This window comes from Physella acuta, unplaced genomic scaffold (genome assembly GCF_028476545.2).
Source record: "Physella acuta isolate Inbredline_101_S28 unplaced genomic scaffold, ASM2847654v3 ptg001329l, whole genome shotgun sequence".
NCBI classification, from domain to species: domain Eukaryota; kingdom Metazoa; phylum Mollusca; class Gastropoda; family Physidae; genus Physella; species Physella acuta.
The window spans coordinates 150521-162870 of NW_026732844.1; the positions used below are offsets into that span (position 1 = coordinate 150521).

Consider the following 12350-nt stretch of genomic DNA (forward strand, 5'->3'; position numbering starts at 1 on the left):
ATCCCATCACCATTTGCTTGCTTGGATGTCCTTATCAATGGGTTTCAGTTTCATAGTTTGCCACAATTTCTTTCAGAATTTTTCTCCGGGGGGAGGGGTGGGGGAACACTTGAAATTTTCGGGGGGGGGGGGGCTAAAAAAAGTTTGGGGAGGCGACGACGACACTGGTAAAAGTATATATTTTCTATAAAACTTGTATTTCAATCCGAGGTAGATAAGGCTCGCTAGCTGGGGATAATTACCCATCCAGGAGAGACAACTCCGAAATCAAAAAACGTCTCACTTGCTTATGTGTCAATGCTAAAGAACGACAATCCAGAAAGAAGAAAAGTTGAAGTGGGAGTCGATGGGGCATTTAGAGCACAACATTTTCACACGAAGGGGACGGCGTGGCCTAGTGGTAGAGAGCTAGGCTGCTAACCCGAAAGTTTCGAGTCCGAATCCGTGTTTAAGCCAGTAGAACCTCCCTGAGTTTACTCCGATGGGCACCTAAGTCACATTATGGAAAACAAAGGCGGCTGGGCATAGTGCTGACCACACTATCCCTTCATATGCCTAGGTCCCTGAAACAGATGATCTGGACTTCATCTGCCCCAAGTGTCTTGGGCCCTAAAACTCATGTGCGTTGTGGAGATCCCAACCGATATTTCACTTAAGAGTGAAGGCGTCCAGGGTCTAATTTAATATAAAATAATTTTATTTCGTAAGTAGTGGTTTGTTTTTGTTTTTTATTTATTATTTTTTTTAATCATGAGTATTCAATTAGAACAATATTCTAAATCAGTTATTACCTTTTTTTTTTTAAATTATTTTTTAAACTATCAAAGGGAGACAACCTTTAAGTATGTTTTCTAAAAGCCTTTAAATATAAATAAAATTGAAAAGTCAAAACATAAAACTAAGAATTATTATTTTTTGTGTTTTAGAATATACGAAGCATTTTACGGCTCTATCGATGATTGCGGTTTACAGATTTTAAAACTAGTATTTGAATATATTGCAAATAAAAACACATTTACCTTTTTAAATATTGTAACTTAAAATAACCGAACGTTCAGATAAAGTTTCCGGTCCATGGGGTCTTAGAACGGTTGTGAAAATCTATTTCCTTTTTATCGCATTCAATTTCATACGCCTTAACCTTTAAACAGTGGTCGGTAACCTGCCGTGCCCCTTGCGGCTTCTTTGTTGTCAGGATACGGCTCACTAGTTCCAAATAATGATTTTACTTTCATAATTCATAAAAAAATGTATACTGTAAAAAAAACTATTTTAAACAAGATAAACTAAGAATAGGTGGAGTAGAGTGTATGCTGACAGCTGCTTGGGCACAAGACCTAGCCCCACAACTGTGATGTGGTCAGCCCCGTGACAGTGGTTCCATGCTTTCCACTACTGAAGTGCACATTTTATTTATTATTTTCGAATATTTTCAAAAGTAGTTATTTAATTCAGAAAGCATTTGTGTAAGTGTCAGTGTGCATTAATTTGACTTGAGTGACATAGTTTTTTAGTTATTAGCTTCTAACTTCGGTAGGGATAGTGCTATAGTTATATAATTTGATTTTATTATCCTATCAGAGCTAGCTAAAATACTTTATTATGTTGTGTGCGAAATATATGTATGTTTTTATATGAATAAATAGTATTTTATAATTAAACCCATTTATTTTTAATTTGTTTACCTAATCCTAACCACATACCATAATATTGAACAAAAAAATTGTTAGCTGCTCTTTAAAAACTGGGAAATTTTGTAAATTGTAACTTTTGGCTCTATCGCCTCGAAAGGTTGCCGACCCCTGGCCTAACACGTTTAATTAAGTAAAAGATGATGATGATCCGTGTTAATAATAGCATAGCCGCCAGTCGATGGATAGGTGCGACACAGCAGCCTTCTACATCACCTGTGCAGCTGCCATGCAAACAATCAGATCTTGACTTTCCATATGTTAATACGTTTACTGTTTTAGTTATTCTATTATGGTCTCCGAGCTCAAAATACATATATACACATACACACACACACATTGTATATATATATATATATATATATATATATATATAGGGTTAGAGGTTAGAGGCGTCAACAATTGAGGGGTTTTAAAGGGGAAACAATGACACAGTGTAGACCGCACGTGTAGACCCTACTCAGATCGATGGGCAATTCGGAGCCTTCACATGAATGGGACGGCGTGGCCTAGTGGTAGAGAGGTAGGCTGCTAACCCGAAAGTTTCGAGTCCGAATCCGTGTTTAAGCCAGTAGAACCTCCCTGAATCTACTGCGATGGGTACCTAAGTCATGTTATGGAAAACAAAGGCGGCTGGGCATAGTGTTGACCAAACTATCCCTTCATATGCCGAGGTCCCTGAAACAGATGATCTGGACTTCATCTGCCCCATGTGTCTTGGGCCCTAAAACTCATGTGCGTTGTGGAGATCCTAACCGATATTTCAATTAAGAGTGAAGTCGTCCATGGTCTAATTTAATATAAAATAATTGTATTTCGTAGATAGTGGTTTGTTTTTGTTTTTTTATTTTTTAAATTATGAGTATTCAATTAGAACAATATTCTAAATCAGTCATTACCTTTTTTTTAAATTATTTTTTAAACTACCAAAGGGAGACAACCTTTAAGTATGTTTTCTAAAAGCCTTTAAATATAAATAAAATTGAAAAGTCACAACATAAAACTAAGAATTATTATTTGTTGTGTTTTAGAATATACGAAGCATTATACGGCTTTATTGCTGATAGCGGTTTACAGATTCTAAAATTAGTATTTGAATATTTTGTAAATGAAAACCCATTAACCCTTTTAAATATTGTAGTTTTAGATAAGCGAACGTTCAGACCAAGCTTGTATTGCATGAACTTCAAAGAAATTTTGTCTATTTCCTTTAATCGATTTCCATAAAATAATAAAATTATTTTTTTTATATGGCCTTCATTTTCATGTGGCCTAACACAGGGGTCGGCAACCTTTTGAGACAGAAGAGCCAAAAGTTACAATTTACAAAATTTTCCAGCTTTTAAAGAGCCACTATCATTTTAATTTCAATATCATGATCTTTGATTAGGTATATACATACACACACACACACACACATATATATATATATATATATATATATATATATATATATATATATATATATATATATATATATATATAGGTGTGTGTGTGGGTGTATGTCTGATTGTCTTTTATTCATTACTACACCTTTCATCCGATCGCCATGAAAATATAGGAAGTTGTTGGGAATACTCCTGATGAGGTATCTGTAAAAAAAAAATCAAATTCGCAGGGGTACTACTATAAGGGGTACTACTATATTCAGCGGCAAAACTGCAACAGTCGCAGACGCCGGACCTTCGTTGATTGCGCGACCTGAAGAGCCCCAGGCATACATGCGAGCACTATGGCTCCTACGTTCGTTTTCGATATCATGTGTTGCTATAGTCGCTCACTAAATCGAATCAGGCGCGTCCTCCGGCGTCTCTGTAGGGTGCAGTTTGGCACCCAGGGATATCCCGCGAACACTACGCGCCTACGTTAGTTTTAAGGAGCACCCTTGCGGCACACGACATTCGGCGATTAAACCGAGCTAGAGGCTGTACGTGGCGTCCCTGCGATTTTGTAATCGGGTTAACAGGAGCGCAACTCCGTCCCCGACACTTAAGCAGTGAGTTATTAACGGTGATATTACGGTGAGTGATTAACTTAAACTCAAGGCTTTCATATAGCACGCGTGCTGGGCCGTAGTGTAGGTAAACCCGTGCCCCGGTAAATATGATCCAAGAACAGGCATTGTTTATGTTTAAATCACTCTGTTTTAAAAAACAAGGAAGTACATTGAAAAATGGAGTACCTAAATATTCTAATTAAATAGCGAGTGTTTATTGTTTATATTTATTATTATATCGTTCATTACGGAGTGTTGCAGACTCATATTTTTTTGAGTTTTAAAAATAAAATAAAATAATTTTTTTTAGTTGTGCATGGAGCTGAAGAGCCGCACCTTGACATCAAAAGAGCCGCATGCGGCTCGCGAGCCGCAGGTTGCCTCCCCTGGCCTAACACATGGGTCGGTAACCTGCAGCTCGCGAGCCGTATGCGGCTCCTTTGTTGTCAGGATACGGCTCACTAGTTCCTTAATAATATATTATTTTATTTCCTTAACTCAAAAAAATATTACACTGTAAAAAAACAACTTTAAACAAGATAAAAACAATAAGAATGGGTGGAGTAGAGTGAATACAGACAGCTGACAGCTGCTTGGATACAAGGCCCAGCCCAGTGGCAGTGGCTCCATGCTTTCCTCTACCGAAATGCACTTTTTAATTTTTTTCTAATATTTTGAATAGTAATTGTTGTTGTTTTTTTATTCATAAGGCATTTTGTATGTGTCATTGTGCATTAATTTCACTTGAGTGACATAGTTTTTAGTTATTAGCTTCTACATTGGGTTAGGATAGTGCTATATACCTAGTTATATAATTTGATTTTATGATCCTAGCAGAGCGAGTTAAAATACTTTCTTAAGTTCAGCGCGGAATATGTGTATGTTTTTATATGAATAAATAGTATTTTATAATATAAATTATATATATATATATATATATATATATATATATATATATATATATATATATATATATATATATATATATATATATATATATATATATATATATATTGGGGGTTTTTTAAAAGAGGAACAATGACACAGTGTCAGTAGACCGCACGTGTAGACCTACTCAGATCTTTTAAAATACCGTTGTTGTTGTTTTTTTTTGTCCTTCATCTGAAGTATTCATAATAGACGTTCGATATCCAACAAGTGCTGACTCACTCACACCTCACACACCTGGGTTCAAACTGGGAGGTGCGTGTGTGATATATATATATATATATATATATATATATATATATATATATATATATATATATATATATATATATATATATATATATATATATATGAAAATAAATATAAATGAATGGAATTCTTCAAGATCATGAGTTCTGTAAGAGGAAGGTGCCAAACGGTACTCACACACACACGCATTTCTGCTAAGAACAACTAAGAAACAGGTAAAATCTACTTCATTTGTCCCACAGACAGTCAGGTTTGAAAGGGAACTTCACATGCCAAGGTCACAGAAGGATGTGAATTCTACTTCCCTTGCACGAACCGGCATGTTTGAAAGTGGACTTTACTCAACTTACAATAACTCACCCCCCCCCCCCCTTACCCCCACCTTACCCCACTCATCCGAAAGCGTAAGCCGATGTTAGGGCTTAACGATACGCCGTATTCTGCGCATGCTCGGCAAACTCCGTGGTACCGAATCACCTCTAGCGTTGCTTTGTCCTTTTCCGAAATACATTTCGCCCGTCTGTTTACCGGGGACCGGAAAAAACAAATAGGCGGTAATATGACGCAGGCACGTGTCCTTTCTAGAGTTGCGTGCGCCTGGAGTTGTAAAGTAGGTGTTAATTACATTGGCGATAGGAGGAGAGCCGTGTGGTGCAGGGTTGGGTTGGGTTGGTCGTGGTGGGTGTGATTGGGGGGTTGGTGGGTGTGTTTGTGGGGTTGGTGGGTGTGTTTTTAGGGTTGGTACGTGTGTTTTTTTAGGGTTGGTGGATGTGTTCTTAGGTTGGTGGGTGTGTTCTTTTGATTGGTGGGTGTGTTCTTATGGTTGGTGGGTGTAGGGTTGGTGGGTGTGTTCTTATGGTTGGTGGGTGTGTTCTTATGGTTGGTGGGTGTAGGGTTGGTGGGTGTGTTCTTAGGGTTGGTGGGTGTGTTCGTGAGGTTGGTGGGTGTGTTTGATGGGTTGTTGGGTTTTTCGTGGGGTCAGTGGATGTTCTTAAGGTTGGTGGGTGTGTTCGTGAGGTTGGTGGGTGTGTTCTTAGGGTTGGTGGGTGTAGAGTTGGTGGGTGTGTTCGTGAGGTTGGTGGGTGTGTTTGATGGGTTGTTGGGTTTTTCGTGGGGTTAGTGGGTGTGTTCTTAGGGTTGGTGGGTGTGTTCGTGGAGTTGGTTGGTGTGCTAATGGGGTTGGTGGGTGTGTTCATGAGGTTGGTGGGCGTGTTTAACTTTAATTAGACCATCCTCTTACCAAGCGTTTAAGTTCCAGTTGGTCAAGAAATAACTTTACTCTTTCTTGTTCTCCATGACGATATAATTGTTTTTTTTTTTAAGTTTTCTCTAAGACCACATAATTATATTTTTGAGTTTCCTCAATGACCACAAAACTTTAAATGTTTCCCTTGTATTGAGCATACAACATCTTCTTTTATGTTAGGTCCTTCGTAAATATTTGATTGGAAGCTTACTCTAGTCGGCATTTGACAACTTATATTCTTTTTATGGAAAAATTGTAGTTGTAAGCACTAGCTAGTTATGGTATTTGGTAGTTAGATGCACTAGTTAGTTATGGTAATTATTAGTTAGATGCACTAGCTAATTATGGTAATTGGTAGTTAGATGCAATAGCTAGTTGTGGTAATTGGTAGTAAGATGCACTAGCTAATTATGGTAATTGGTAGTTTGATGTACTAGCTAGTTATGGTAATTGGTAGTAAGATGCACTAGCTAATTATGGTAATTGGTAGTTAGATGCACACGCTAGTTATGGTCATTGATTGTTAGATGCACTAGCTAGTTATGATAATTGGTAGTTAGATGCACTAGCTAGTTATAGTCATTGGTAGTTAGATGCACTAGCTAGTTATGGTAATTGGTAGTTAGATACTTACTGTGCACTTTTATAAACTCGATATTGATCTCCTAAAAGGTTTTTTTTATTGACCGTTCACCTCTTTCTACAGGGCTTAAAATTCACCCATTTTATGACGGTTTTTTAAGCGAAGGATTTTTTTTTACCCGCGTGTGACGTCATAGGCCCGGACATTATACACTTCCGGTTCGTGTCGTCCATCTTGGAGCTAGGAAATTGAGCTGATTTTTTTTTTAAATGGGGAGTTGTTTATGCTATATGCTGGAAATAAATGTGCATTGGGCTGGTGTTATAAAGGTCAAGGATCAACCCCTTCCCTCATTATACGGGCATTAATTAAATAACTACACTTTTTTTTTAGAAACAATTAGGCTAGAAGACCTATAAATTGAATTTTATATAATAACATATACTACTTTTGATAAATGACATTTATGTAAATCTGTAACTGTTTATTTTTTTGTATGACTTCGTGACCTACCCCCGGGGGGGGGGGTGTAAACGAATTTCCGCCGTGGAGGTCAGTTTGACATTCGAAGCAGTTAAAAAAACTAATTAAATAGTAAATAACTTCGTTAAAAATGTGTGAGCTTCTGACACATATTTTTCGTTTCATAAAGTCCTTATTATAAACGGGGGTGGGGGTGTCTAAGTGGCCCGGGAAATTATAAAAGCTCCCCCCCCCAACCCCGATTTGAAATTCCCAGTGTGCATTATTTTCTCCGTCACAGCGTTTGTATTTTACGACTGGGTATGAAAGAATGGTAAAATACCAACAATTTAAAAAAACATCAACAGTAATAGTACATGGCCCACCGAAATATTTTTCTGGGGGGCCCACTAAGATATTGTTCTGGGGGGCCCACTGAGATATTTTCTGGTCACTGAGATATTTTTCTGGGGGGCCCACTGAGATATTTACTGAGGGGCCCACTGAGATATTTACTTGGGGGCCCACTGATATATTTTCTGGTAGGCCCACTGAGATATTTTCTGGGGGGGCCCACTTAGATATTTTCTGGGGGCCCACTGAGATATTTTCTTGGGGGCCCACTGAGATATTTTCTTGGGGCCCACTGAGATATTTTTCTCTTGCCCACTGAGATATTTTTCTGGGAGCCCACTGAGATATTTTTCTGGGGGGCCCACTGAGATATTTTTCTGGGGGGCCCACTGAGATATTTTTCTGGGGGGCCCACTGAGATATTTTCTTGGGGGCCCACTGAGATATTTTCTTGGGGGCCCACCGAAATATTTTTCTGGGGGGGCCACCGAAATATTTTTCTGGGGGGCCCACTGAGATATTTTTCTGGGAGGCCCACCGCGATTGGCCAGCCCACCTTTGCTCATAAGTTGTTCAGTTCAGTTCGTGCTGATTTTTCTGTTCATTATTTGCTATCTTGCTATTTGTTATTGTGTAATATCAATACACCCCCCCCCCCCAGGTGACTGGTTATTGGCCTATATTATAAGACCACTCCCATTTGTCACCTGACTCATTGTTGACCTATAATTATATTGATAATACGATTTTTACGTTCCTGACTGTTGACCTATAATTATATTGATAATATGATTTTTACGTTCCTGACTGTTGACCTTTTAATTGAGACTACTCCAATCTGTAACCAAACTGACAGTTAACCTATATATTGATACCACTCCATGTCACATTACTGACAGTTGACCTATATATTAATACCACTCCATAATGTCACTTTACTGACAGTTGACCTACATATTGATACCACTCCATGATGTCACTTTCTGACAGTTGACCTATATATTGATACCACTCCATAATGTCACATTTACACAGTTGACCTATATATTGATACCACTCCATATTCTCACATTACTGACAGTTGACCTATATATTGATACCACTCCATAATGTCACATTACTGACAGTTGACCTATATATTGATAACACTCCATAATGTCACATTGCTGACAGTTAAACTATATTATAATACCACTCCGATTTGTCACGTTTATGACAGTTGACCTATATATTGATACCACTCCATATTGTCACCAAACTGACAGTTGACCTATATATTGATACTACTCCATAATGTCACATGACTGACAGTTGACCTGTATATAGATACCACTCCATATTTTTCACGTTGCTGACAACTGACCTATTTTCTCTCTCCCAGGTACCTGATACTTGAGCACGTGTCCGGGGGTGAGCTATTCGATTACCTGGTCAAGAAAGGACGACTCACGCCCAAGGAAGCGCGAAAGTTTTTTAGACAAATTATCTCCGCATTAGATTTTTGTCATAGCCATAATATTTGGTGAGTACGCGTTTTTTGTTGCTTTTTTACAATTGCCATAATACATTTCAATGACAAATTATCTCGACATTTATTATTCCAGTTATTCTCAGTGAAATTTAGTGAAAACTTAGTGAAAGCACATTTAATAGTTACAGTAATAATCAACACGGCGGCATGTTTCCTACATAAATGTTATTTTAAGAAACAAATAATAAACCCTTGTTGTTTTTTTGTTTTTTGTTGTTGTTTTTTTTGTTTCTTTCATTTTTAATACTATAACATTGCTTTGTTGTTGTTCGTTTTTGTTTGTTATGGTTTTTTTTTTTGTTTTTTTTTTGTATTTTTTTTTCAACACTAAAATGTTTTCGACTTTTAGTTTATAAATTTTACTGATGTTTTATTTTTTAAGATTTCTAGCCAATTTTTGTTTTTTCGTTTGGCAATTACTTTGACCGAAAATTCATACTTGAATTTTATTAAAAAAAAATTTCTGACCAAATTTTTTTCATTTGGCCAATACTTTGACAAAATTTCTGTATTGTATTCCTGCAGCCACAGAGATTTAAAGCCAGAGAATCTTCTACTTGACGAGAAAAGCAATATACGAGTCGCAGACTTCGGCATGGCGTCCCTTCAGGTGGAGGGTTCCATGCTGGAGACAAGTTGCGGGTGAGTACCTCAACTTTCTGGCTGTTAGTCTGTATGTTTTAGGGCGCCTTTATGTGCCAGTCTGTACGTTTTAGGGCGCCGTTAGGTGCCAGTCTGTATGTTTTAGGGCGCCTTTGTGTGCCAGTCTGTACGTTTTAGGGCGCCGTTAGGTGCCAGTCTGTATGTTTTAGGGCGCCTTTATGTGCCAGTCTGTACGTTTTAGGGCGCCGTTAGGTGCCAGTCTGTACGTTTTAGGGCGCCATTTGGTGTTAGTCTGTACGTTTTAGGGCGCCTTGATGTGCCAGTCTGTACGTTTTAGGGCGCCGTTAGGTGCCAGTCTGTACGCTTTAGGGCGCCATTTGGTGTTAGTCTGTACGTTTTAGGGCGCCTTTCGGTGCTAGTCTGTACGTTTTAGGGCGCCTTTATGTGCCAGTCTGTACGTTTTAGGGCGCCTTTCGGTGCTAGTCTGTACGTTTTAGGGCGCCGTTAGGTGCCAGTCTGTACGTTTTAGGGCGCCATTTGGTGTTAGTCTGTACGTTTTAGGGCGCCTTTCGGTGCTAGTCTGTACGTTTTAGGGCGCCTTTATGTGCCAGTCTGTACGTTTTAGGGCGCCTTTCGGTGCTAGTCTGTACGTTTTAGGGCGCCTTTATGTGCCAGTCTGTACGTTTGGTGTTAATCTAAAAGGTAAAATTCATTTCATACACTGCCACTGGGGAAGCTAGAACGCCGCTAGTCGTTGATTCTAATTTCTCCTAGTACATCAACTGTGGGAACTTTAAATTATCTTGAGATCTGTTTTAAAAACGGACTAACTTTTTTATCTATAGTATCGACCGTCAAACATCAGCCTCATAACCAATACCTAACCACCCCACCCCACCCCCCCCCCCACGCCACCCGTAGCACTAACGCGAACCTACGTCAGGATTTGATACACATACACTCACATCTTGGGTCATTGGTTACCTGAGCCTAGTTATGGGTAATCAATTCTGCGCATCATAAAATCCACGTCATTCTCATTAATTTTTGTTCGAAGACATTCATTAGAAGCAAGATTTAAGACTATCGTATATGTATACTCGTATGTACTGCACCCATAATACATAGATATACATGTTTGCATATATATATATATATATATATATATATGTAACTGGGGTAGGCCTAACTACCAGTTACAAATGATAACGAACGAGAAGCCGAGACACGGTGTTGGTCTGATGCAACCGATAACAGGTGGCTTATTGGGTCGGGCTGATAACAACCTCAAAGCCAAGGCGTGCTATTTTGGGAAACGGTATTCAGACGGCCTGTCAACTTTGATGGATAGGACGCAGATGTTATTTTACGGTCTGTACGTTTGAACTACGCAACTGGTGGTCGGAGATCGAGTACAAGTATCGATTACGGAGGAATACAAGTACGGAGACGAGTACGGATACAAGGCATAAATAGGAGGGCACGGCAGGACTCGTTCTCTCTCTTCCGTCGTCGTCGCTTGCTTTAGATCAGTCAGTCTGGGTGACATACCCAAGTTGGTTATATTGTGTTAAGAAGGACAATAGACTTGTGGATTCAGTTATATGAAGCCTAGTGAGGACTGTTAGGGGGTCAGTTGATTCAGACTATTATTGTGAAACATCTCTGTTGATTCATTGTGTTATATTGAAACATTTCTTGATTCATGTAATAAAAGGATCAATAGCGAACCTGCATCTTCGAGTCTTTCTACTGTAGTCGATGTTGTGTAGCATGAGTGGTTCAACTCGTTACAATTGGCGTTGTCGGGCAGGATAGACTCGGGAAAGGTCACATTGGGCGTTGCGAACAGGATAGATGCAACTAGCCTAGGTCACATTTGGCGTCGTCGGCAGGATGAATTCAACTAGACTTGCCGATTTAGGCACCCATAGTCAACCTTGTGCATAACTGTGTTTTGTGTGTATGTGAATTCGGACATTCAGGAACTGTGAAAATCGAGGAAAATTTTTTCATATACACACGGTAAGAAAGAACTCTTTTGTTTTACTTACGGAATAAAATGTCTACTCTGGACGAGAAGCAGACCCATATAGTGGTCCTACCCAGAGAGTCCCACATTAACAAATTTTACGGGGACGGGGATCCCACTTTAACCAACAGGTTCAGTGAAGAGGTCAAAGCGGCCTGGGCCTCGAGAGGCATGTCACCAGAGGAAAGATTAAGACTGCTGATGGGCAGCATAGGAGAGACGGTTAGGGCAGAGGTCAAATGCCACGATAAAACCATCCAATCAGATCCAGATAAGGTGCTGGATCTGATTATGGAGACCTTTGGGGAGAGACGGTCGGGATCGCAACTGCTGGCAGGGTTCGTAGGCTTAAGGCAGAGGTTGGCGGAGAGTGTGATGGAGTACTCACACCGGATGAATAGGGCCTTTGATTCGGTAAAGGTCAAAACACCGGACATTGAGGTACGCCTACTGAGGGACCATTTCATTGAGGGGCTGGCAACCCCGATCCTAAGAAGAGAGTTGAAAGAGGAGGTCCACAAAGAACCGCAGTTGACCTTCCTCCAGGTCAGGAACTCAGCGATCCGCAGGTCCGAGGATGAGGACCAATCGAACTGTTCGGTGGACAAAGTTTCTGTACCTGAACAGAGACAATCCCCACCCACAGGGGCCGACA

At 39.5% G+C, this 12350-nt stretch overlaps 1 protein-coding gene across 8 annotated transcripts in view; it reads left to right on the plus strand.

Moving 5' to 3' along the window:
* LOC131958481 (serine/threonine-protein kinase BRSK2) overlaps positions 1-12350 on the plus strand; it is a 171271-nt gene that overhangs the window by 95165 nt on the left and 63756 nt on the right. For all 8 annotated transcript variants that reach the window (XM_059323549.1, XM_059323554.1, XM_059323553.1 and 5 more), the window contains 2 exons: positions 8911-9051; positions 9586-9702. In XM_059323549.1, coding sequence (XP_059179532.1) covers positions 8911-9051; positions 9586-9702 — 258 coding nt within the window. The remainder of the gene's footprint in view (positions 1-8910; positions 9052-9585; positions 9703-12350) is intronic.